We start from the raw sequence: 27,864 nt of genomic DNA on the forward strand, positions 1-27,864 counted from the left end.
CTGGGATTCCAGGGGTGCCCAGCTACCTTCTCTTTTCCAGCAAACTCCTTTTTTGCCAAGCAAGAAACTCCCTGTATCCCTCCAGAGTCTCTTCAGCTTCCACCTCCACTCCGTTACCTTCACTTTCCAAACGGTTAGATATTATTTAACTGGACAGATCAGCCAGAAACAAGGATATAAATCTTACTACTAAGTGTTCAAACATGAATTAGCTCAGGAAAGTTTATTAACAATAGCACCTGGTATGATCACATTACGCAGGGGGGTGTATTGTCAAAGCACAGACATGGGCCCCTCTTCTAACAGCGGACCCCATACCCCATTTTGCAGAGGCATAGCATGCTCTCCCTTCAGGAAAATATGGTTACTAGCTCATGGAGTCACTTCAAATGCAGGTATTTTTGTTCCTATTGGCTGGAATCCAGCGTTCCTTCCCCCGCCACCTCTCTCTCATAACAGCAGTAATTAAGTGAAAAACTAGCCTGGCTCTGTTACATTTCTACTGCAGGGGTGGGCTCATTTGCAGCACCAAGCAAGAGCTATTTCAGATTATGACAACATAAACAGCTTTTCCTGGAGATATTGCCCCCAAGCCCTGCTAGGAATGCAGGGGTTAAGCAAATCCAACTTAGCAAATCCACACTTACGGAAAAAGTTCCGTAAGCTAGAAATAGGAGGGGGCTTTTTTTTGGTTTGTTTTTGCATAATGGCTGGGTATACGTTTCCGACTTACGCAAAATTCGAGTTACGCAAGGCGTTCCAGAACGGAACGCTTGTGTAAGTCGGGGAGCATCTGTACCCAAAATATGAAACACATGCAGAAAAGGAGGAGCGAGTGTCACAAAATAGCTGGCTAGTTGCTAGGTCTCAGTCCCATACTGCAGATGCCATTCCAGCCAACAAATGGTGTTGTACCAGCTGCTGGAGACAAAAACAGTTGGAGATCCTGAGCCAGCAAACTGAATGACACTGCATCAGTTCTAATGTGTCCCTCTGCTGGAAGGAAGGAAATGTCCTCATACAGCAGGACTGGCATGGGAGAATGTTAAATGAAAACAAATGTGCAGCATGGAGCCAAAATGTAAGGGGAAAGCTCTGGGCTTTCCAGCATTTGTAATAGCAAGAAGATGATAATACCTTTCAGGTTTTATGGCCAGCATGACATAGCAATGCCTGGTTAGTGCATGAAATAACTCCGTTCACACATGCCCTGGTTACATTTTCCTGTTCCTGCCTTTTCTAGGAAAGTCTCCAGATTTTAAAATCTCTCGCACAAATGCTGGTGGCCAGCCACAAAACCTGAACTGTTCACTTCAGAAATACTTAGGAGACAAATGAGTTAGCTAAATACCTGCCTCTTCAGTGGTGGAAGCAGTTGTATGATTAGCTGTACATTAGGGTAGGAGTGTATTTAACAGAACAAGTTAACATTAAAGCAATTAATGTAAGCATGACATGAGTATGGGCAGGTGGTTGACAAAAAGATACCATGTGCTTCTTCAGCTTCGGAAATAGTTTGCTTAAAATCTGCTCATGATGGGCCTGAAATCTCTGCAGCTTTGGGAACCCGGGAATGAAAAACCCTTGAAAAGAAAAATACACAGAAGCAATTAGAGACAAACCTAAAAGTAATGACAGATGTAGAATGGGGGGCTGATTTTCCAAGATGCTGAACATCCACATCTCCCACTGACATCAAGTGGAACTGAGGATGCTCTGCAAATCAGGCCCTTCATGGCCTTTTGTCTTGCATGGCCTAGGTTCTACCCCTTTTATTTGGGCTGCGTCTAAAACTCTGCAACATACCCTACTCTGGCATCCAATGCTGGTTCTTCTGAAACTGCTCCTCCACAGCAGACCAGTCAAACCTTAAGCACTCCATTACAATCTGGGCCTGATCCAGAGCCCACTGAAGCCAATGTAAAGGCTGCCATGGACTTTGGATCAGGCCCTTTATTTGCATGACAAGGTATGCTTGGCAATACGGCACCTCTCTGGGTCTAGAACAGACTTAAACAGTGGTAAACAGGTGCTATACAATGGGAGCACAACACGAGCTTATAATCACTATAATTTAGTGGCAGACACATTTTAACCCAGACATAGAAGAAAGCTATAATAAAGTCAGACGGTAGTTCTGTCTTCCGTGCATGCCCTCTCCTTATATGGCAAGAGCCTTTTTTTTTTTAAAGCAAAATATGTGATGGTTTTATGACAGTATAAATAAAAGCAAGAAGCATTTGGGCAACGTCTTTCAATGCTCCCTCACTATGATCTTCTGTAGCTATTAAATTACACAAACCTTCTTATTTAAAAAAAAACCAAAAACCTCTGCACAGAGACTTTAAAAAACCCCACTTCTTTAGTTTAAAAATCACAATAAAATGAAAGAAGCTTTACTGTGGTTGGTGTAAAATAGTACACCACATTTCCCAGAACCCGTTTGGACAAATGCATTAGGGAATGCATTCTATAGTGTGTTTAAAGCAGCGCACTATGTATGGTTCCTAATGGTAAGTCTACACTAGACATTATTTTTAAACCTAGAGTTAACTGACTGTCATGAAATGTTTGTATCCTGGATCACACTAGCTTTTACAAATGTGTTAATTACCTTGAATCAGGAAAGTCCAGTGCAGATAAACCCCAAGTTTTTCAATTATAAACTCGTTCGCATGCAAGGGCCAAATCTGGCTACATGCTTCGGTCATTTTATACATAATAAAGCCTTGAAATATGTTTCAGACAATCAGGGGACAAGAGCAGGAAGTGGGTGGAGTACACATCTGACTGCTGATTTCCTCTTGCTGACCAAAGAAGCAGCAGCATGAAGTCTAATCAACCACCATGTGAAGTCTACAGGAATGGTTGCAGTTCTGCTTTGCTGCTAAGGCTTACCATGCATTGCATGTCTCTGATTGGTCAGTAGTTGTGCCAGTGCCCAAAAGGCATCCTCTTCATTTAAATACATCAGCAGGATGGCAGCAATCTGACTCATCCCTTGGCAGTAGCTCACTTCCTGGAAGGGACAAGCAGCACATACATGTTTACATGACACTCATTCTTAAACATATTGGGCTGTGCACAGGTACACATGTGACTGCCACTGTTTTCACTAGGCGAGTGCACAGCTTTGTTTAAAAACATCTAGACGTCAGTACTTTCAACAGGTAAGGATACCTGTGTCTCCAAAGATAAACCACTGCCAGAGAGTGTTCAATCTTTTTTCATTTGCAGACCCCTACAAATTTTCAAATGGAGGTGAGACCCTTTGGAAATTCAACCAGTGGTCTGCAAACCCTTGCCATAGAAGTCTTAGACTAAAAACTAAGTGAACAGAATTCAACTATAAATGTTGCACATGCTTGGCGCAGCATTTGATGCAGCATGAGAAAGGGCGCTAAACTGTGGGCTACTATGGTAACGATAACACTTCTGGGTTTTGACCTGCAGGTGGGAGCATTCACATACGTTTGTTTGACCAGACAAACGGAATGCCTTTTCTGGCATCTGAAACTTTATTTTCACAAGTCACCTTTCGTGGACCCCTTTAAACACTATATGCGGACCCCCAGGACGAAAGCCACTGCTCTAGGAATAGGATTTTCAAAAGCAGGAGAACAAATCCCACTGACTTTCAATGGGGCTTGTGCTCCTCAGTCACTTAGGTGCTTCTGAAAATCCCACCTGGGCATTCCCTTCCCACTGTTCAAGGGCTCTTTATTCTCAGATTCACAGCTCCTATAGGATACTACATTATGCTTCTACTGTTCAACTAAGCCAGTCCCATGGACTTGAACATCAGCTGCTATTCAATCTCTGGCTCTGTCCATACTGTGGTTAAACTCATGATTGCAGCAACTATGTCTAAGGGCAGGTCTACACTAAGGGCGGGGGTCGAACTAGGGTACGCAAGTTCAGCTACGTGAATAGCGTAGCTGAACTCGAAGTACCCTAGTTCAAACTACTTACCCGTCCAGACATCGCGGGATCGAAGTCTGCGGCTCCAAGGTCGACTCCACCACCGCCGTTTGCAGTGGTGGAGTACCGGAGTCGACCGGAGCGCGCGGGGAGTTCAAACTATCGCGTCCAGATTAGACGCGATAGTTCGAACTCCGAGAAGTCGAACTCACCGCGTTGACCCGGCAGGTAAGTGTAGACTAGCCCTTAGAATGACTGGGAAAGATTTTCAGAGGCCCAGGACTCTAACACCCAGTTACTTTCAATAGGACTTAGATGCCTAACTGCTACTTGGACCTTTGAAAAAAAATCTCTCCTTCAAGTCTATCATTTAATTGCTAGATAGCTCCTTGTGAACTTCTACACCAGATCTCTATTAGATCAAACAGTCAATTATTTAGGACACCACTTGATATCAGTGGATTCTGCACCAAGTCCTTAGTGTCAGCTTAACATCTATGGAGACTGAAGTCTCCTATTCATCCATAGCACAGGTTCCACAGCAAGTAAAGCAGCAGCAGTTTCCCCATGCTTCCTCTAGCTTAGACCTGGAAGTCTATCTTGAGAGGTGAGAGGGTAGATCAGGCTCCACGGTATCTTAGCTGAGAAAACTAGCCAGGTTGCCAATTATGTGTGGGAGAGAGATGGACACTTGCCTTTGGGAACTGAACTGAGAGAGTGCTAAGTTAATTTCACATGGGCCTCTGCACATCATCAAATGTTACATCTTCCAGTCTCATTTTTTATGCTGTGTAAGCTAAGGAAATGTGAACCCTAACTACAAAAATTCAGTCACAAATAATGTTACAGCTATTTCAGGAAATACTGTATAGGATAATAAACAGTGTATTCCTCAGATGCTATTTGGGGTTCCCTTCAACATGCTAGTCCTAAAAATACAAAGGGAAATTCAGCAGTCCCCTAAGTATGCTTGGGGTGGAGGGATGATGTTTTTTTGTCTACAAGTCCACTATGCCAATCTAGATCTTCTGGGTTAACTGTCCTCCACTGGCAGATGGAGACTGTTCATTTCTGTAGTTCATTTACACATACTGTTCTCTAAACCCGTCAGCTGAAAATGATTAACATACTGTAAGAAGTTACAGTCTTCAACCATGAGGATACCACTAAACACAGGGATAGAAATCATGAGAAAAAACAGATAGATGCTCTCTTTGGACAGCAGGCCAGACTCCCAGGATAATCATTCAGGGGAAGAAAAAAAAGATTATGGTAAAGGGCAGTTTTATCTTCCTGTGTTGAGCTCCATCCCAATCAAACCTTCAGGATATCACAGGCAGTTGGAATTATGCATGGGAATAAAACAGTTGTTTAAAGAACCCACTACCTACTGTACATGTGGCTTCTGAAGATAACTAACTTGGTTTTCCTCCATGTTTACTGTCAAAGATGCACCATTGGAGCTCTGTATTCAATCATCAGGCCTTCCAATTAAACACTTGGAAGATGAACTGTGCAAGTCAAGAAAGAAGTCAACTCCGGAGTGCTCACTTTTAGCTGGATCTACTTACCGTGTTGTAAACAGAGTATGCCGAAAGGACATGGAACAATGCTTGCTGCCTAGGTAGAAAGAGAGGACGTTAAGATTGGCTAGTCTGAGGAGCTAATCTTGCACTTCAACAAGTATTTCACAAAAAGCAAGGGTGCATTTTACCGTAGCTTCTGCAAATTCCTCTGCTGAAACAATGCAAAACTCAGAGAATTACACCAGGTAAACATTACACCTCTTATGGCAACAGGGCTTGCCTCTCTTTCCCCAATGGAGGAATACCACCAGAACAACGAAACCATCAAACCAACAGCTCCATTAAGAAGACATGCACAAATACATATATAGTCTTCAGCACCCTCCCATCCATTTTTTAAGCAGTCCAGCTGGGCTATAAAACTCAGAAAACCACCACCATCTTGGTTTATTATGAGATATTTCCTCTCACACCTTCAGTGTTAGCTAAAGAAGAACTAGGATATAAATATACAGTGCAACTAGTAGATACCTAGCAATATGACTCCCATCAACACTAGTGGGTGCTCTATAGCTAAAATCCCTTCACTTCCAGCCTCACTCAAATGTGTGGAAAATGTCACCTCTTAGGGCTGGTCTACACTAAGGGGTAAAATCGATATAAGATACGCAACTTCAGCTACGTGAATAACGTAGCTGAAGTTGGAGTATCTTATATCGATCACTTACCCGTCCTCACGGCGCGGGATCGATGACCGGGGCTCCCCACGTCGACTCCGCCACCGCCGTTCGCGGTGGTGGAGTTCCGGAGTCGACAGGAGCGCGTTCGGGGATCGATATATCGCGTCTAGATGAGACGCGATATATCGATCCCTGAAAAATCGATCGCTACCCGCCGATACGGCAGGTAGTGAAGACGTAGCCTTAATGTTGTCGGTGTTCCTGCATAACTGCCTCAGAAACAGCGCAAATATTGTTCTGTGCAACCAGGCAGGAGTGAGTGAGTGAGTGTGTGAGTGTGAGAGTGTGAGTAGATTATTCCGTATTGTAGCCAGGTCAGTCCCAGGATATTAGAGAGACAAGGTGAGTGAGGTAACTCACCCAGCTTAAGCTTAATAAGTAGCGGACAGATATGTAAAACGCCAGTGCATCAGTTGCTGTGTAGCAACTTCAGCAACTGCACCTACCAAAGGTTTATATTTTCCTTCCATGAATGCAGCTATTTTTTCCCCCTTTGGGAGGCAGGGGAGCCCTGTATCCTTGCTGGAGCCCTGAAGAAGTATCCATTTGCCCCCCCACTTTATCTCCCTGGTTTCTTTAGATTCTGCATTGCAGCCTGAAGCCTCCTAGCTAAGGACTAGCAGTCACAGAAGAAGAGGCACTGACTGGGCATGGAAACCAAGCAGCCCTCTCACCACTAGACATGGTCCGGCCAAGTCAGAGGTGTGCTGACAGAGGGACAATGCTGCTGAATGTGTGGTACCTGTTTGAAAGCCTGCACTTCAGCCCTGGGGCTATCAAACTGATACGTTTGTGATGGTCAGTCAAGGGATCAGACAGAGAATAAAACAGATTCCCAATAATGGACACTTTGGAACCATGTATCCAATACTCACTTGACTCCATATCGTTCCCGGAACATGATGTGGTTTCGAAAGGTGCGGTTTACATCTAAGTCTATCTGCTTGATTTCTGATGAGAAGCTCTTGGCTTGTTCTTTCATTTTCTGGATGGAAGTAAGGGACAGAGAAAGGAAAGCCATTAAACAGCCACATATATCACCTCTAGAAATAGAACATTTCAAGAGAAGAGACCTCTTCATTCCATAGATGGAGCTCAGAACCATCATCAGCCAGGCTGTAACTCTTCGGTATTTAACGATAAAGCAACAACAGGAGAGAAACACATGCAGACTTGGAGAGCGAGCACAAAAATGCAGCCTGTCTATGGATTACTAGTCTCGCTTCCTCCCCAGCATTTTTATGAGGCTGGGAGAAGGGAAAAATCCTCAGGAACATTTCCATATGTCTTTCTCAATGATACTGCACTCGTAACAGGCAGCATTTCAGGTTCATTCATTTCAGACAAAGTGAAATCAAGAAGCTGAGATTTTAACAAGGTCTGGTCCCTCCATTTCTGATTCCATTACTATGGAAAAAGTGTGGAAGTGGGAACGTGGACCTGTCTATCAGACATGGACAAGAGACATCTTCTGCCTGTTAGTTTGCCATTGAGAGCAATGAGTCTGAAGCCACTTAACCCTCTCAGTGTCGTCGTATGTGCCAGGTACATGCAGACACTGTTCTCATTTCTGTTCAGGAGCACACCAGAAACATATAGAAAATGTGCTAATCTGTGCAGAGGGACACAATCAGGTACATCCTGAAGTGTTGTTCATAGGAATTTCTATTAAATAAATCCCACCACCGGGACCTAATGTGCACAGGCAGTGCAGCAAGGCTTGTGCACTACTTTCCTTTAAAGGTTTCTTTATTATTGAATTATCCCTGAGAAAAGATTAAGCAGCACACTCATCACTGAAATCTAGAATAAATCCACTACCACCAATGCCAAATCTGAGCACCCGAACATTAAAGATTTCTATCAAGGGACCACGTCAGTAGGTTTTAAGAATGGACTGTTTCTACTCCGATCTCTGATGCGTACACCGTGATCCAGTGGATCAATGGTTGCCTATGAAGCTCTTCAGGACAGAGATCGTGTTATATTTTGTCTTGTAAAGCACCAAGACGGCTGTTCGTGCTTAGAAAAATAAGACATATTAATACATAGCTCATAGACCAATAGCAGAGACCCCCTAGGTATTCTTAGCCTAGATGCTGTGCGGTGCAAATTTTTATGGTCTAAGCAGCTCCATGATTTGATTGCTAATTACAATTTCCCTCCTCCCTCGAGAAACAAAACCATCTTAAGCCTATTAACCCTTCCTGGGGCTTTTTTTGAGTAGAGATTACACTGAGCCTTGAGGAGGGGTTCTGGCTTGTCCGCTAGGGATGGGGCCAAGACTAGTAAACTAGTACGGTTAGGAATAAAAGTTAAATACATAGCAAGAGTCCCCCTTTGCAAAGAGATTTGCTGGCTTATTCTCTAAGCCACATTCACTGAAAACAATGGTGGCATTGACTAAAAGGATTGATGCCTGCTAATGCGCAGGGCCCATCGTATTTGAAGGAAACCACTATTATATGCTCATCTCACCCTAATACAGGATCCTTGCTCAAGGTGAAAAACCCTCCAGCCCTTAACAAACATGCCCCACAGAAGAATTACTAACCACCCCAAAGATGGCACTCAGTTTAAGTGTGTGCATGCAAGTAAGAATCACCATGCTGTAGATAGGCATCCGAACTCATATCCCTTAGATACCACTGGCAACCACATAATTGTCCTTTTGTTCTTTAAGCCCCTGAGGCTATTTAGTGAATGAAATGTTCTGCCACTGAGTTTTGGAGCAGCCTGAGGTGTAAGTGCAGGTTAGAGTGCACACGACTGAACAATGATGCCACACTGGAGCCAGCACGAGGCTCCTCATTAACCTACAGGTGGGAAGCCTCGAGTATCAGTAATAGATATGCAGACGGATGGTAGGGAGCCACTGCTTTAAAGATGTTTGTGGATCCAATTTATTGTATCCGTAGGTTGCCATTTCCCCTAAAGCTGCCACATCAATTTGAGTTTTGGCTAGAAGAGCCCATCACACCCAGAGCCGGCTTCAGACTCATAACTGACTAGCAGCCCTGATCTACCTAATAGCAACTCGGGCACTGGCTGAATAGCATGTGGGTTTTCCATCCTCCGCAGAAAATGCTCAGAGGCGATTGTGACCTTTACATATTGGGGCTTGTAGCAGTAGCATTAACTTTGAACTTGTAACTGGGTTTGTGAAGGAGACACTGAAACTAGGGCCCGTACAGAGTTATTGCCTGTACAAGCTAAGGGAAAATGAAGAGAAGGGAGCAGTAAAATGTGACGCTTAGGAGTGGTTTAGTTTTCTAGCATTAATACTACAGATATCCTTTCTTGCACCCTATGGCTTCTTACATGTTACAAGGAAGCAGGCTACATGAGGCACCCTTACTACATACACTAGGGCACTTTGATTCAAGTTTATTAACCTCCTGCAGGTAGCTCACTCACTAAAGGAACAAAGTAACTCCAATGTAATCAATGTTTCCTATTAGCACAAAAAACATTTCAATCTCCACTGATTGGGGAGTCCCTTAAGAGGCTACACAAAGGGAACTAGAGCTGACTCCAGAGCCACCTTTAGCAATGATTCTTGACCTGCTAAAACAACTCCCCTTTCACACCCACTCATGTATAATTATGAACTGAATGCACTTGCTCAGAGACTGCACTTGTTCTAAGGAGCACCCTGTGCTCAGTGAACAGAGCTGCCCATGGTACAGTATTTAGTATGCAAAGCAATCCTAAAGCCGAGAAGAAGAAAGCCACTAGCATGTAAAAGAACAGAGTCACAACATCTTGGGATTTGAATGGCAGATACCTTGCATTAGGCCCTGAGCTATTGTTTCAATCATGAAGGTTGAATCATAGAATATCAGGGTTAGAAAGGACCTCAGGAGGTCATCTAGTCCAACCCCCTGCTCAAAGTAGGAACAATCCCTAGACAGATTTTTGCTCTGGATCCCTAAATGGCCCCCTCAAGGATTGAACTCACAACCCTTGGTTTAGCAGGCCAATGCTCAAACCACTGAGCTCTCTCTCCCCTCATTAGCTGTACAGACTACAAGCAATGGGACTATGTTTTCATTTTCAAGTAATTTGTGGACTTCTGAAGCTGGATTGTTCTGGTCAGCTGCACTCTCTTGTTGAGCCCTGGGGATGTTTAAGCAGACAGAAGAACAGATGCCACTAGCTAGAAATACCGACTGTAAATCCAACTTGACTAGTCCCATTTCATAAAGCTTTTAAAAACAACTGGCAAAAGTTGACAGATCTGCACTTCTTTCCTCTGGCAAACTCCCACTTTTCCTCCCCTCTTGCAGCTTTAAAGCCACCCTGTTGGGGGATAGAAATGTGATGGCAAAAGATGCATGGGAGGCAGGTACTGCCACTGCCTCCAGACACCTGGTTGCAAGTTTGGCAGGGGACATCTTTGCTTTATTATGTCCCATGCTGGTTCCGGGGGTGACCAAGGAGGCAGTTTGTGCTATATAACCCAGGAAGCGGAGTAGCATATACCGCCTCCTCAGCCACCCCGGAACCTGCATGGGGCATATCAAAAGCTCAGGTTCTTCTTTGGAAATAGACACTGTCACACTGTGGCTTTTCCAAGGCGTCTTGGGGCCGGGGGAGAGAAAGGGACAGCGCAGCTGGGCTGGGGCTCTTCTGGGAAAGTAGGGAGGGGCTTGGCCGGGGCTCCTCCGGACAGGTTGGGGGCCTCGACATCCGAAGCTTCGGCCAGCCTGGGGCTTCTCTGGCCGGGGGTGGGGGAGGGATGACACTCAGGGCTCCTCCGGGTGGAAACGAGGCTCATTATTTCAGCCGCAGGGATTGGGGCGGGGGGCCAGGCAGAAGGGGTAGATCTGGGGGCTGGCCTCCCCAAAGGGAGGCTCCACCCACCACCCATGTATGAGAGATCAAGTTCCACCTATGAGTCATATTCCTCCGATGCTCAAACTCCCTCACTAGCGGCTAACACAAAGAAACTTGTAATATAAACATCCAGGTCGGTGCAGTAGCTTCAAAAGCATTACACCCAAATCTAAGGCCATCATTACAGATGGCATTCAGCCCTGTGCCTCACGATCACAGCAGATAGTCCTGGTGCCACTTTGGGAAGTGCTGTAGTGGCATCACAGGACCATGGAAAATTGGCAAGAGATATTGATGTCCTCAACAATAACCAACAAGTGTTAATCTGCATGGAGGAAGATAGGGAAGGCATATCAAAAGGCGACTCAATGCTATCTTGACAAAAATCAGGGCTATTACCTCGACCATCTGGGGGCCATCGTGAACAAGGACAGTGAGGTATCAAAACTTACCAAGAAAGAGTATCTTGAAAGATAACATCTTGGCTAAAAGGAGGTTAGAGAGACAGCTCTGGTTTACACTATGGGGTTAGGTCGAATTTAGCCACGTTAGGTTGATTTTAAAATGAATGCGTCTACACAACCAACCCCATCCCGTCGACCTAAAGGGCTCTTAAAATCGACTTCTGTACTCCTCCCCAGCAAGGGGAGTAGTGGTAAAATCAACCTTGCTGGGTCGAATTTGGGGTAGTGCACACACAATTCGATGGTATTGGCCTCCGGGAGCTATCCCAGAGTGCTCCAATGTGACCACTCTGGACAGCACTTTGAACTCCAATGCACTAGCCAGGTACACAGGAAAAGCCCCGGGAACATTTCCTGTTTGGTCAGCGTGGCGAGCTCAGCAGCACAGGTGACCATGCAATCCCCCCAGAATCGTAAACGAGCTCCAGCATGGACCCAACGGGAGACACTGGATTTGATTGCTGTACGGGGAGAAGAATCTGTGCAGGCAGAACTCCAGTCAAAAAGAAGAAATGCTAATGTATATGCCAAAATCGCACGGGGCATGATGGACAGAGACTACAACAGGGGGACACAGCAGTGCCACGTGAAAGTTAAGGAGCTCAGGCAAGCCTACCAAAAGACAAAGGAGGCAAATGGTCGCTCCGAGTCAGAGCCTCATACACGCTGCTTCTGTGATCAGCTGCATGGCATTCGGGGGGGGGAGAACTACCACTGTCTGTGGACACCTGCAAGGGGGGAGTCTCACTGAACAGGGAGGAGGAGGAGAATGCACAGCAGGCAAGCGGTGAATCTGTTCTCTCCAGCAGCCAGGACCTTTTCATCACCCTGGAGCCAATACCCTCCCAAGGTGGAATCCCCGACCCTGAAGCCGGAGAAGGCACCTCTGGTGAGTGCACATTTGTAACTACAGTACAGGGTTTAAAAGCAATAGTTTTTAATGTTTGATTTGCCCTGAAGAATTGGGATGAATTCACGGCCAGTACAACTACTGGAAAAGTCGGTTAATGTGTCTGGGGATGGAGCGGGAATCCTCCAGGGACATCTCCATGAAGCTCTCCTGGAGGTACTCTGAAAGCCTTTGCAGAAGGTTTCTGGGGAGGGCTGTCTTATTTCGTCCTCCACGGTAGGACACTTTACCATGCCAAGCCAGTAGCAAGTAGTCTGGAATCACTGCAGCACAAAGCATGGCAGCAAATGGTCCTGGTTTTGGTCGCATTCAAGCAACATTCAGTCTGTATCTTTCTGTGTTAGCCTCAGGAGAGTGATGATATTCATGGTCACCTGGTTGAAATAGGGGAATTTTTGTAAGGGAACATTAAAAGGACCCCATTCATGCTGGGCTGTTTGCACTTGGCTAAAAGGGATCATACCAGAGAATAGCCATGCAGTGTAGGGAGAGGTGAAGGGATCATCCCAGAGAATAGCCACGCAGCAGGGTGAAGGGAGGTGTGTTCTGCACATCCACCCGAAAACCACAGCCCCTCCTTTTAAATGTGAAAACCAACCGGCATTGCTTGCTATGGGAAAAGAGGGTGCTGCAGTTTGAAACCATTCCCACGTTATGAAGATGTAAGAAGCCAACCCCACGTATCCATTGGCTTACCATGGCTACCTGGAAACCGAATTCTGTTGCTCAGCCGTGTGTGATGTGTCACCATACTGGCAGGCGCTCAATATAAAAGGCAAAATGTGACCTTGTACCTAAAGCACATGCGCTGTCTGCTGTGAATTTCTTGTTTCACTGTGAAAGAGTCTCACTTTTGTTCTCAGAAATGTATCATCTTAAAATTTTACTGTCCCTTTTTATCCCCCCACAGGTGCAAATGTTTCTATGGTCCCCCTATCATCTCAGTTCCTGAGGAAAAAGCACTCGCAATGACATGTTTTCCGAGCTCATGCAGCCCTCCCGCACTGATTGCCTCCATGCATTAAGCTGTGCCCTTTCAGTGGCAGAGGCCAGGAAAGCATTAAGTGAGAGCGATGAGCAGAGGCAGGAGGCAATGCTCAGGCCAATGGGGGAGCAAATGGACATGATGAGGCATCTGTTGAAGCTGCAGGAAAGCCAACAAGAGCACAGACACACACCCCTGCATCCACTGTATAACTGCCTGCCCTCCTCCCCAAGTTCCATATCCTCCTCACCCAGACACCCAAGAATGCGGAGGGGGGAAAGGGGAAGGGTCTGGGCACCCAGCCACTCCACTCCAAAGGATGGCCCAAGCAACAAAAGGCTGTCATTCAAACAGTTTTGATTTGTAGTGTGGCTACAAAAAACAATGTGGCCTTGTCCTTCCCTCCTCCCACACCCCATCCGGGCTACCTTGCCAGTTATCTCACTTTTTTTTTAAATTAATAAATAAAGAAAGAATGCATGGTTTCAAAACAATAGTCACTTTATTTCCTTTGCTAGCTGTGATCAAAGGGGGGAGGGGTGGTTGGCTTACAGGGAATTAAAATCAACAAAGGGGGCGGGTTTGCATCAAGGAGAAACACAACCAACTGTCACGCTAGCCTGGCTAGTCATGAAACTGGTTTTCAAAGCTTCTCTGATGTGCAGCATGCCTAGCTGTGCTCTTTTAATCGCCCTGGTGTCTGGCTGCTCAAAATCGGATGCCAGGTGATTTGCCTCAACCTCCCACCCCGCCATAAACGTCTCCCCCTTACTCTCACAGATATTATGGCGCACACAGCAAGCAGCAATAACAATGAGAATGTTGGTTGCACCGAGGTCTAACCTAGCCAGCAAGCAGCGCCAGCGAGCTTTTAAACGTCCAAAGACACATTCTACCACCATTCTGCACTTGCTCAGCCTATAGTTGAACTGCTCCTTACTACTTTCCAGCGTGCCTGTGTATGGCTTCATGAGCCATGGGAGTAAGGGGTAGGCTGGGTCCCCAAGGATAACTATTGGCATTTCAACATCCCCAATGGTAATTTTCTGGTCTAGGAAGTAAGTCCCTTCTTGCAGCTGCTCGAACAGACCGGAGTTCCTAAAGATGCTAGCGTCATGCATCTTTCCTGGCCATCCCACGTTGATGTCAGTGAAACATCCCTTGTCATCCATCAGTGCTTGCAGCACCATTTAGAAGTACTCCTTGAGGTTTATGTACTGGCTGGCAAGGTGGTCTGATGCAAGATAGGGATATGTTCTGTTTATTGCCGCACCAGAGTTAGGGAACACCATTGCAGCAAAGCCATCCAGTATGACCTGCACATTTCCCAGAGTCACTACCATTGATAACAGATCAGATCAGTGATTGCACTGGCTACTTGGATCACAGCAGTCCCCACAGTAGATTTGCCCACTCCAAATTGATTCCCAACTGACCAGTAGCTGTCTGGCATTGCAAGCTTCCACAGAGTTATCGCCACTTGCTTCTCAACTGTCAGGGCAGCTCTCATCTTGGTATTCCTCCACTTCAGGGTGTGGGAAAGCAACTCACAAAGTTCAAGGAAAGTGGCTTTACGCATGCAAAAGTTTTGCAGCAACTGTGAATCATCCCATACCTGTAACACTATGCGGTCCCACTAGTCTGTGCTTGTTTGCCGGGCCCAGAATCAGCGTTCCACTGTATCAACCAGCCCCACTGCCACCATGATGTCCCAATTGCCACAGCCCGTACTTTCAGGATTGTCTGTGTCCATGTCCTCCTCACAGTTTTCCTCGTGCTGGCGTCTCTTAGCCAGGTTCTGCATATACTGCAGGATAATGCACGAGGTGTTTACAATGCTCACAACAGCAGCGGTGAGCTGAGCGGGCTCCATGCTTGCCGTGCTATGCTGTCTGCACGGGTAACCCAGGAAAAAAGACACAAAATGATTGTCTGCTGTTGCTTTCACAGAGGGAGGGAGGGGAGACTGATGACATGTACCCAAAACCACCCACAACAATGTTTTTGCCCCATCAGGCATTGGAAGCTTAACCCAGAATTCCAATGGGCAGCGGAGACTGTGGCAACTGTGGGTCCGTGAGTCGATGCTAGCCATGGTATTGAGGACGCACTCCACCAACTTAATGCGCTTAGTGGGGATGTACACAATCAACTGTATAAAATTGATTTCTAAAGATCGACTTCTATAAAATCGACCTAATTTCATAGTGTAGACATACCCTTAGGAACCAGGTGAAGCCATAAAACCTGCCGTTGTTGGGGATCCCAGCTAAAAAACGACTGACATTCTGAGCTCCATAGAGGAGTGTTGGTTTAATCCTGCAGGATGAATGCCCGCTGAGAGGTGCTGGGAACTCCCAGCCCCCACTGACACGAGGATACCAACACCTCTCAACAAGAGCTCAGCTCCTTGTATGTCCTAGCCGTGTATCCAGAAACTCCTCCAGCTGGATATGCAAGGAGATCCTCGTTATGTATAGATCCCTATGGGTAAACGTAGGAAGAACGAGGACACCACGAGGGCCCTGCCTGATGTTAGGGACAGGGAGAATCCTGAAAACAGCACAAACAGCTCTGTGTAAAGGAATTTCAAGACAGTATCGGACTTGCTCCACACCCAGGAATCCACATTGGCCTCAGTAGGAGCAACGAGCGGCCAATGCTGAGCACTTATGAAAATCCAACACAAAATATTTTTTCCTCCTGATTTAAACTCCCTGGAAGAGGCAAGGAGGAGAGAGAGAGAGAGAGACTTTGGGACCCCCTTAGAGCAAGCATTATAGAGGAAAGAGTCAAGGCAGTTATTTTGTTCCCTACACAAAAATCCATGGTTTCTGAGAACTGGACTCTAAACCTCTTCTGGATTAAATTAAATTGAGACCTAATTGCTGCCCTCAGGTGGCACCGAGGCCGAGGAAGATTAAGAAGAGCTGCTTTCAGGGATTTGTGTCATGCAAAGCCTCTTACACTGTGTGGTTCCTGTTTATTGCAGACCCCTCAGGAGTTTATCGTTAAACTACTTGTGACTTTCATTTATTCATATTGTTTTACTTACTGTGCAGCATAGCCTGCTGGGACTCTTCTGTACCCTCGCCAATGATGGTTGGAGAGAAAAAATGCCAGAGAAACCTCACTAACCCTGCTCATTAGGATGATCTTGGTTCCATGTTCTTGTATGTCTTACAAGATTATATATACCAGCAAGATTTTGTGATTAATATCTATGCTTGACTAACTGTAATAGGCAGAGTTATTAGACATACTTGGGTCTATTGGATGAGACACTTGACTCTCTTACCCTCTGTCTCTGAAGTGTAACCACTGGGCTATGCTGAGTTTGCTTTACAGTATTGTTCTTATTGCCAAAAATAATACAAAGAAAGTTCAAAAGACCCCTGTGTTGTGAATACCTTTTATCTGGCATGCAGCTCCCTCCTGTGCCTGCTAGTATCACTCAGCTGGCCAGAGGAAGCTCCAAACAGCAATGGGAGGTACTCCCCCCCTGCCCTGCATGCTGCTTCTATCCTCTGTTGGGCTTGGGGAGCAAAAGACCAAGCAATCCAAGTCAATCTCACTTTGCCAACAGTTCCGCATGCTCTGCCGAAATGCTACTAGCCTGATGTCTGAAACTCAGGCACATTTAGGCTGATGGCAGACAACAGAGCAGGAAAGAGTGGAAACCACTAATGGGTGACCAATGATGGATAGTGGGACAATCATGGAAGTGCTATGAGGGTGGGTGGGGGTGGTTAGAAAGCAAGAACAATTATTGATCTAGTGATCCCATGAACCGTATGCAGAAAAGGATGCTGGAAATTAGCCAATACGTTTCTTGTTAAAATATTTTTATTACAATCAAACTCAATAAGCCTTCTTGTTCAATTTCTTGTTTAACACACACAGACATTGTTTATTGCATGCCAAAAAATCCTCAAAAGATCTAGCTTTGTAAAGAGATTTAATGGGAGGCAACGGAAATGACCTTTCTCCTATTTATAAAGGAAATCCTGTAAATTGAATAATTTTTAATAGACTATTTCAATAGGATGTTTCTATATAAAAGGGCCGAGGCTCGGAAAATAGACACCAGTCATTTCAACCTGAGCTGTTATGATGCTGCTAGCAAAACCAAATGTCAGTAAAATGGGGGAGTGCGGGGGGAGCGATGTTTTGTAATCCAGAACTCTTAAATACACAAATCCTTAAATGAATTCTCAGCTATGTGATTTCCCCTGGACTTTAATTGGGTCATGCTGCTAAAATCCTTTTCCATGTTGGTTTTAAAATTCATCCATCAAACTCAGCTGTGCAATGAAAATATAACAGCAAAAACTGTGGTGAAGAGAGATTTTGGTTGTGTCCGTTTTTGGGGACTTGGAACACTTTAAAAAAAGTAGCCAGAAAATGCTGAGCACCTACTCTCTAAGCTGTCTCAAGTTCGACACCCCATGTCCCCCTCCAAAAAACCCACCACACCCAAAAACTTTTGGTCACTTTTGAAAATGCTGACCACTATCTTTAGTGACCAGTTTCAATCAGCTACAGCAACATCTAAAACTTCTGTTGGAAGAGTCTCAGTAGTACGGTTTGAAGAAACCAATATGCCAGAAAGCTTCTGGATTTAGGGTCCCATTGACATAGTGCGGTGGAGGGTACAAATAGATAAAAAGAGTCGATCCTCTTTTTATTTTCAGTCTGTACTCTTACTTGTAGCAGCTGTGAATAGAGAGGAAGAAAGACTTATGGGACAGAAACCTGACTGTCTCCCAGATCAGTGGTGATAAAGAGAGACAGAACACAGTGAAAGGAGCAGTGATTCACTCCTTCACCTATTTCATTAGTGGGAACCAAAAGTTAACATCCACTGCATGGTATTCACTACACCACTGCCTACTTGGAAAGGGTCACAGAGGGGGGGAGGGATAGTTCAGCGGTTTGAGCGTAGGCCTGCTAAACCCAGGGTCGTGAGTTCAATCCTTGAGGGGGTCATTTAGGGATTTGGGGCAAAAAATCTGTCTGGGGATTGGTCCTGCTTTGAGCAGGGGATTGGACTAGATGACCTCCTGAGGTCCCTTCCAACCCTGATATTCTATGATTCTATGGTATTCTGTCTCCCTCTCCAAAACCCATCCATGAAGAGATCACACATCCATCCATCATCGCCCACCTTCTGAGGGCTCGAGCTTCAAGAGTGCAGGTCTAACTTATCATGATGTACTGGAATCCCAGCAGACTGGCCACAGGTTTATCCACACACACATCCCCTTGTGATTGCTGCTATGAAGGCACCATACCTCATACTTTCCTTCATTCTCAGTCTTTATCTTCTCAATGTCCAGCAGGAGTGACCAGACCTGGCCTCGCACCTGCAGAGGGATCCCTTTGTAAACCCTGCGGAACATCTGCAGATTAAATGGAAAACAGGACAAGGTTAACGCGACAAGCCACCAAGACAGATTTCAAGCACAGAAGGCCCCTAAGTAGAGCATCTCGAGGAGACCATAGATATGGCAGTGAATGATTTGGTAATTAAATGACCCCACCCCCACCCCTTACATTCTCAGCCATTGTTAATTCCCTCTATGAGGTCAATTCAATCCAAGACAGGGCAGAGAGCACTCACATGCTGTAAGAGTGTAAGGATCTTCACTGGGACTCTCCTCTGCAGACAGAGATACTGTCCTTCCAGAGGCAGCATAGTACATATGGAAGGGGCCAAACCCCAACATAAAAACATGCATCTTCCCCATTCTGCATGGAAGAGAGCTTGGGACTTGACTTAGCAGCAGTACCCCATCCCTCCCTGTCAACTTCACAGAGAGCTGTCTGCACAGGGCAAACTGGGCACCATGAACACTGGGCTCCTGCTGGGGAGCTTCTCAGAGTGCATCTGCATTGGAGCTATGCTGTCAGGGAGGAGGTGGTGCTGCAGGAGGAGGAGGAAGGTTGAGGGGCTCAGCACAAATGGCCCAGAGCATGAGAGATACTCCCCAGGGATTCCCAGGGTTGTGAAGCACCTCATCACACTTGCCCCTAGCGTGAAGCAGTCTGATCTCTGCCTGCCGTGGCTGAAACCACATGATCCCTGCCTCCCAGGTCTGCACAGATGTCACCCGCTCTTGTGCAGGCTAGCGATAGGCACACGCCAAGCCCTGAGTCCTCGGAGCACTCCCTGTAGTATCCAGCTCCTATTGCTGGACTCTCAGGGTACATCTACACTGGAATAAAAGCTGTTCACTCATGTCAGCTGACTCAGTCTGTGGGACTAAAAACTGCTGTGTAGACATTTGAGCTCAGGCTGGAACTCAGGCTCTGGGAACCTCCTCCCCTCGCAGGATCCCAGAGCTCAGGCTCCAGCCAGAGCCTAAACGTCTACACAGAAATTTTAGCGCCTTGCAGCCCACGCACCACAAGCCTGTCAGCTGACCCGGGCCAACCACGGGTGTTTAATTGTTGTGTAGACGTACCCTCATAATAATCACCAAATTCACTGTTCCCAAGGGAACAGCATACACACAGCTTGACTGGCACACCTCAGGATCAGGTCCTTTATAACATCACAACATGGAGATACACTTATAACTGTTTCACTATAAATGTATGATCAAAAATTAAGATTCAAGAGATACTGAATAAGGATAATGGAAACAGAAATGATTACATATAAAATAAAAATATAGCACACTTCTTAGAGTCTAAACTTAACTTTAACAGGCTAAAATCCTTGTCTTAAGCAGTTTCCCAACTAAAGCAGTCTTCCAGCATCACCAACCTACATGGGATCTACCGTTCACGGATGAAAAAAGGGCGGTCCTGTATGTCCCTGGATGACGGCGCACCTCTAGACAAAAGCTCTTTTCCCACCACTGTTCTTCTCTTCCTGTTGACTCCCCATCCTGCCCGTTGACTCATGTAAATAGCACTTCCATTCTTTTGGCTTACAATGCTTAATCTACATACGAACCTAGGCAGACGGGTGACTATACAGGCCTCTGTCTGACCCAAAACCTCTTTGTCAGTTCTGTCTTGGACAGAGGTTTTAAAACATATATTTAGCACATACAACTTCTGAAATATCATCTGTAGAGACATCACACGATGATGATGATCAGCATGCTCCTGGCTTTCATTTAAGATCTCACACAACATGCTTTATAGGTAAGTACTATGATAGCAATGTGTTGGATGTAGTGAGTTTGTCAGGCCTGTTAGGCATTGCTGACAGCGTAGTGAACCCTTTGCCAGCTGGCATCAATGGGCCTCTGTGTCACATCATCATCCAGGTTTGGGGGAAGATTTTTCCTTGGCCTGTCCTCTGCAGCCGGGCAGGGCTGTGCTACTGGCTCCCACCGGAGGGGTCGGGGCTGGCTGCTGCCTGCGGGAGAGCAGCGGGGACACTCAACCGGCTCCCTGCCCTGCCGCACACGGCGGCAGAACAACAGGCTGGTTACCGCCCCCCGAGGCGGTCAGGATCCAGCCCGGGACGCCGCTTCAGGTATGAGCTGGGGCCCCAGTATTATGCCGCCCCATATATTTTGCCGCACTAGGCACCTGCTTGTTTAGCTGGTGCCTAGAGCCGCCCCTGGTGAGGACCCAGAGAGACAAAAGATTTCTGCCTTGTACCAAAGCTATATAAGGGAGTGGAACAGAACAAAGGGGGCTGCAATCATGAGAAATCCCCTAGCTACCACCTGAGCTGGAACAAGGGCTGGGCCAGGGGAAAGGATTGTGTCCAGACTAGGAAGGTGTCCAGTCTGAGACAGAAGCTTATTGAAAGATCTTGTTTTATTTTTTTTGCTTGGTAATTCACTTTGTTCTTTCTGTAATTACTTGGAACCACTTAAATCCTACTTTTTGTATTTAATAAAATCACTTTTTACTTATTAATTAACCCAGAGTATGTATTAATACCTGGGGGGGCAAACAGCTGTGCAATTCTCTCTATCAGTGTTATAGAGGGCGAACAATTTATGAGTTTATCCTGTATAAGCTTTATACAGGGTAAAACGGATTTATTTGGGGTTTGGACCCCATTGGGAGCTGGGCATCTGAGTACTGGAGACAGGAACACTTCTTAAGCTGTTTTCAGTTAAGCCTGCAGCTTTTGGGTGGACGTGGTTCAGACCTGGGTCTGGGTTCGTAGCAGGCTAGCGGGTCTGGCTCAAACCAGGCAGGACACTGAACCCCCAAGCTGGAAGGGAAAGCAGGCTCGGGGTAGTCTCAGCACATCAGTTAGCAGTTCCCAAGGGGTTTTCTGTGATCCAACCCATCACGGCAAGATCATATCTTTCGTATGTAAATACTGAACAAGAATTAAAACAGTAGGAGCTGCACAAGTGTAGTCAGATCTCCATCCCATTTGAAATGTAGTAGGTGGCCCTGATTTTAAGCAAGATGTCATTATTCTATCCAGCTCCAGGTTTAATCATGGGCTGTTATTTTTGAGCAGGCTAATTTTCTTCCACTCTGGGAAATGTTAGGGTGAAAAGGGACATCTTATGGCCTGTTGGGTGGCTAGAGTAGCATGCTGATCTCTTTTGGAGAGAGTGTTCCAGAGTCTCAGTCCAATCAAAGGTTCTGTTACCTGGTCTCTGGAGCAGCTGGCTGCAGAACATGGAGACCCAAACCTATTTCACATTTGGATCTAGTTGCACTGGACTGTAAATGACTTAAAACAACATGAAAGAGAAGGGGGGTTGGGGGGAGAGAGGGGAACCAATGTGTGAGACAGGAAGAGGAAGAGAAATCTTAAGGCATAGAGATGTTGATGAGGAACCAATGAAAACCTTGCTCCAGACAGGAGTCTGGATAACTTTAGCACAAAGGAGGAGATGAGAGCCAGGAACCTGATACTGAATCAGTTCAAATTCCCTCCTGATCAATTTATTTCCAAAGGATTATTGAGATCGAGGCTAGCAATGACATTTTCCTGAGGTATAATAAGCAGCTCAGCTCTGCAGGGAGGAAACATTTGTCTTTGAATTTGAACGTTCAGCAAATGTTATTGCTGAACTTAATGAATTCACCAGTATTCACTAAACAGCTTTCAACACCCCATTGGGAGTGTAGCAGGTAGCAAGGGCATAACAAACCAAGCTAAGATTGTATTTAACAAACTGCCTCTGGGTTATTTACTTGATGGCGCCTTTCCTCCCACCACCCACAAAAACTGAAGTGGTAAAACCTTGAAACCCTGGGAAAAAAGAGCAATTTCCCTTCATGATAATCCCCAAAAGAAAATGAGAACATTGTAGGACACAATGACAATCTAAACCAGGGGATGAGATGACTAGGAATAATAGGTGCAGTGGTTATTCATAACCCCTTCTAGCTGCTTCCTGTTTCAGAGGGGAAAGGATTTTTTTGTTTAAACATCTGCTATTTTGCTGTACATCTTCGCAAAGGTTAGAAATCCAAGCCTTTGGGCAACAATAGGAAAGCAAAGGAGCAGCTGCCTCCCATACCTAATGTTACAGGTAGAGTGACCAGATGTCCTGATTTTATAATGACAGTCCTGATAGTAGAGGATTTTTTTCATATAGGCACCTATTACCCCCCACCCCCATCCCGATTTTTCACACTTGCTACCTGGTCACCTTAGTTAAAGGAGACCTAAAAAGTAATGAATAAAAGGGCTCATACCTTCTTTTTAGTATCTCTAGGACACTAATACCTAAACGGTCCCAACTAAAATCAGGCCCCACTGCCATAGATACTATCCAGACAGACAATCCCACCCCTGAAGAGCTTACAAGATACAAGACAAAGGGTAGGAGAAAGAAATGTCATCCCCAGCTGGGAATTGAAGTACGGCGAGATTAAGGGTTTGTCTACATGGAGCAGCAATGCATCCTAGAGGGAGTGACACTTCTAAAACACAGTAACATGTTATGCTTTAATTGGTCCAAATAGACTCAGGTGGTGTGCACAGAAGGTTCCCTAGTGCACAATACTACATTAATGCACACTTGGGAACCTTTAGTGCACACCACCAGCATCTACACATACTAATTAATACACAATATATTAGTGCACTTTAGAGTACTATAGGGCGCATTACCCCATCATGTAGACAAGCCCTAAGTGACATGTTCAAGGTCACACAGGAAGAGTGTAGCAAAGCCAGGAACTGAACCCAAGTTTCCTGAAGTTCAGTCCAGCATTTTAACTACAGAATCATCCTTCCTTTCTAGGCTTCATGAGGGATAAAGCTCTGCAACTGCTCATCACACCTTTTTTCCATCACAGAATTATCAGATCAAGCCTAAGTTCCCCACCTTTCTGCCCCTCATTTTGCTTATTGTCTCCCTTGAAAAACACCCAGCATTAGGATGGAAGAATGCCATCAGCCTTTATAAAAGGGTGGGGTGCTGAATCTCTAACCAAAAGGCTTTTCTTCCCGCTGTGAAGCATTTTTGTTAAACAGGTGTCAACAAAAACAAACTAAAAATCTCTTGCCCGCTCAACCAACTTTCATTTTGTCACTATCCATTAATTTGCCAGGTGAAGACAGAGTGAACAAGATGTGGATTTCTAACAGCTACAAATAAATATATATTTCTTTTTAAAACTCCTTCATTCATCATAAGGTAGCAACCACCTTTAATGCATGAGCCAGTGCCCGGACAGCTCTTCTTCTCGGTACAATTAATGGCCTATCTATAAAGGAAACATGCTCCCCCTCCTTTGTGATTATTTACTAACCTCAGCTCTGACAGCAGAAGCTGAGCTCCGAAGACCTTTGGGATCAGGGATGAAAAATGCTTCCTGATACGAACCCCAGGAAAGAAAACTTGTTCAATTCCCCTTCACACCATAAAGCTGATTGTGTGATCATCTGACAGCCATTTAAAACCTGAACTTTCATGTGCAGCATATTTTGAAGGATACAGGTTGTTTCTGAGTTGGTCTGACAGCAAGCAGGCTAAGGGCCCGTCTACACTTACAGCACTGCAGCGGCGCAAGCTCCATGGGTGTAGATGTGCTGCTGTAGGTCTTAGCAAAGACACTACTTTCCCTGATGGGAGACCTTCTCACATCGGCATAGATTCTCCACCTCTCCGAGAGGTAGTAGCCACGTGGACGGGAGAAGCCCTCCTGTTAACATAGCACTGTCTACATCAGGGGTTGGGTCACCAGGGCTGCCCGGCGGCGGCGGCGGCGGGGGGCAAGTGGGGCAATTTGTCCCAGGCCCTGCAGGGGCCCCCACGAGAATATAGTATTCTATAGTATTGCCACTTTTTTTATGGAAGGGGCCCCCGAAATTGCTTTGCCCCAGGCCCCCTGAATCCTCTGGGCAGCCCTGTGGGTCACTATAACTGCGTCACTCAGGGGCATGGATTTTCCACACCCCTGAGCGATGTAGTTCTACTGCCATCAGGCTGTAGTGTAAACCCAGCCTAACTACTCCCAAGGAGCAGTTTAAGAGCTGGAACCTGAAGAATGGTTACAATCCCAGAGGCTATAGCCTCAGATCCAGTCCAACTGCCACTCCTCTAAAGTGTCCAGGGTTAGTTGGAATGAGTGGCACTGGCTCTAGGAGAGGCTTTCAGAGCACAATGCAAGTTAGCTACCCAATGAGCCCCACAGATAAAGCCCCACGCGGAGCATTAACAATTTCTCTTCACTTGCTGCAGAGAGAGAAAAGCAGTAAAGAAAGGGAGTCACAGAGGAGGGCAGAAAGGTTCCCCCTCCACCCACAAAAAAATAAAATAAAGAAGGGGTCTCTGTTCATACACACACACACACACTTCATTTCTCTGTATTGCTGGAGAACGCCGTGGACAGCTGGAGAACTAGGGGGATGATGACTCATCAATTAAGAGCTGAGAAAGGTTCCGAGCCAGTTCTCCAGTCCTGGAAAAAAAGCCCTCCAGCAAAATCAGGTATGATGAAACTTAACAGTCCTGCTATTTCAAAATCAAAGGGGGAAAAAAATGAAATAGCTTTCAGGCCTCCATTGTATAGCACAAAGAAGAAAAAACATGGCATGATGTTTTTCTTCTGCAAGTCTTATTTAAGAACTTTGCCAGGTTTACTATATTTGTGAAAGAGACCCCCTGCTACCGATTGCTTCTTGGCAAGTGATGCAGCAGGCGTGCAGGGTAGAGGGACGTGAGATAGATGTTACTACACACTAGCAGAGGTCAAAACAGTGTAAAAAAACCTGTACATCGCACAAAACTCTTTTACTGTTTTATAAGGGAGATCTGGGCATAACAGGAAGAGCCAGCACTGCTTCCACAGCGACCCCACTCTTCTCTACATTTTATAGTGCCCACAAGCATGCTAAGTGCTACACAGAAAACATGTCCCTGCCCCAAAGAGCTTACAATCCAAGTCCCCACTCCTGCCAATACCAATGCATATTCTTAGATTTATGCATGTGAGTAATCTAATCAAGTGGTTATGGTGCTAGCCGGGCCCGGACTTAGGAGGCTGAGATTCAGTTCCCTGGACTTCCTGTAACTCAGTATCAGGATGTCGCACATCTGTAAAATGGGGCGATAACGTTCTCTTCCCCACATCCTCCTGACAGGAGTCTTGTGAGGATGTTAAGTACTGAGAAACACTCCAATACTATCGTAATGAGGCTTACATAAGTGCCTGAGATAGAGGACTTAAATGGCTCTGCTCACATGTGTGCCTTGTTTCAGGATCAAGTCCTAAATGATGAACAGACAAGTGGTAACGCAGCATCCAGCACAGAGGGGGAAGAGCAAAAAAGGACTCAGGTTGCAGAACTAAGGGCTTGTCTACACTGGCACTTTACATCGCTGCAACTTTCTCGCTCAGGGGTGTGAAAAAACACACCCCTGAGCGCTGCAAGTTTCAGTGCTGTAAAGCACCAGTGTAGACGGTGCCCCTGCGCTGGTAGTTGTGCTCACAGCGCTGGTAGCTATGCCCTCATAGAGGTGATTTGTTTAGAGCGCTGGGAGAGCTCTTTCCCAGCGCTCTGCTGTGACTACACAAGCCATGTTAAAGCACTGCCACGGCAGCACTTCAGCGTTGCCAGTGTAGACTAGCCCTGAGACACTGGTATCAGCCTAGGTGCGCACACTCATATGGACAGCCCAGGGGTTCACAATTGTTTTTATTCAAGTTGCTGCTGGTGTTGCTGCAGGAATGAGGGGGCCTGATTTCACCAACTGTCGGCAGAATAATCCTGCAACAACAGTCTCTCTGCCAGCCCTTCCCTCCCTCTGCTGCCACCAGGATTGACAGATTATTCACTCTTGGGGGTCTCGGTCAGACACTAAAGAGCATTTGAGCATATTGGCTGGTTCATCCTGAGCAGCTTTGTCGGCCTTCGTTTTATTAAGCAGCAGTCACTGCACAGACCCATCACCAGGGTCAGAGAAAAAGGGAGGCGAGGCTTTTCTTTTCTGCAATGCTGATACGGACTCTGCCTAAAAACAGACCATCTGTTGGCTGAGAATGCTTCCAAGGGAGTCCCCTCCCAGATAATCTGTGCCACACCCACAGCAGCTAGAGGGAGTTATGGAACAACCACACAGGGTGTTCTCCCTTCCCTGCTCCCCCAGGGCCAAATCAAAGTGGGTCAAAATTTATTCCTGGCATAACTCCATTTATTTTAATGGCCAGAAACTAATTATTCCACTAACTCTATAGCACACGCAGGCTTTGGGCTCAGCCTTGCCTAAACTGGAAAGTTGTACTGCTTTCACTTTACTGGTATACTACAAGCCCCCTAGTGTTAGGGCGGAAACACTCTGGCAAGAGGAATGGATATTTATAATCCCTAACCAGTCCCTCGTCGGCGACCCCACAATCTGCCTGCCTGGTTCTGATCTGCCCCGCTGTCAACAGTCCCTGTTGAACAGGTTCCAGACTGGGCAAGGTCTCTGTGCAGCCAACCAGTAACGCTGGGGCCTTCGTGACAGCCCTTTGTGCAGCTGCAGTGCAACACAGACGATGACACACATTGTCGATGAATGCCGGCTGACTAGGTTCAGCGGTGGCCTGGAAGAACTGCATCACGCCACTGAAGATGCCATCGCTTGGCTAGACAACTATGCACACGCTAAATGAATAATAAATAGTATAGCTATTCTTATATGGCGAGGGGAATAAGCTATATTAGTGTAAGTCACCTTTATACCAATCTAACAGTGCCCACACCACGGGTTATACCTGTGCAATTATTTTAGTAAAATAAAATTATACTGGGATGTTGCACTCCATATTCTTTATGGAAATATGCTTATGCTCTGGATATAGCATAACTGAGATATACTTTATGCAAGATGGCTCATGTAAGGTATCATTGGAAAGGTTATGATTTACTGAATGTGATTATCTGAATGTGATTATCCAATTTGTATGCCTGTATTGTTTCTGTAATCTGAAGCTAGGAATACTGACCATATATCAATTTTTCAAATGTGCTACTTTGGGTGACAGCCACAACTAGCCCTTCAGGTACAACAATGAAAAAGCCAGACAGGGCTGATGGCCC

At 45.9% G+C, this 27,864-nt stretch overlaps 1 protein-coding gene across 4 annotated transcripts in view; it reads right to left on the reverse strand.

Moving 5' to 3' along the window:
• Window positions 1–27,864, reverse strand: part of LOC123369505 — a 182,007-nt gene that overhangs the window by 17,430 nt on the left and 136,713 nt on the right. For all 4 annotated transcript variants that reach the window (XM_045015161.1, XM_045015158.1, XM_045015159.1 and 1 more), the window contains 5 exons: window positions 18,680–18,787; window positions 7,063–7,172; window positions 5,493–5,541; window positions 2,899–3,019; window positions 1,489–1,583 (listed from right to left, as the gene is read on the reverse strand). In XM_045015161.1, the coding sequence (XP_044871096.1) occupies window positions 1,489–1,583; window positions 2,899–3,019; window positions 5,493–5,541; window positions 7,063–7,172; window positions 18,680–18,787 (483 nt within the window). The remainder of the gene's footprint in view (window positions 1–1,488; window positions 1,584–2,898; window positions 3,020–5,492; window positions 5,542–7,062; window positions 7,173–18,679; window positions 18,788–27,864) is intronic.

Source organism: Mauremys mutica, chromosome 4 (assembly GCF_020497125.1).
Source record: "Mauremys mutica isolate MM-2020 ecotype Southern chromosome 4, ASM2049712v1, whole genome shotgun sequence".
NCBI classification, from domain to species: Eukaryota; Metazoa; Chordata; order Testudines; family Geoemydidae; genus Mauremys; species Mauremys mutica.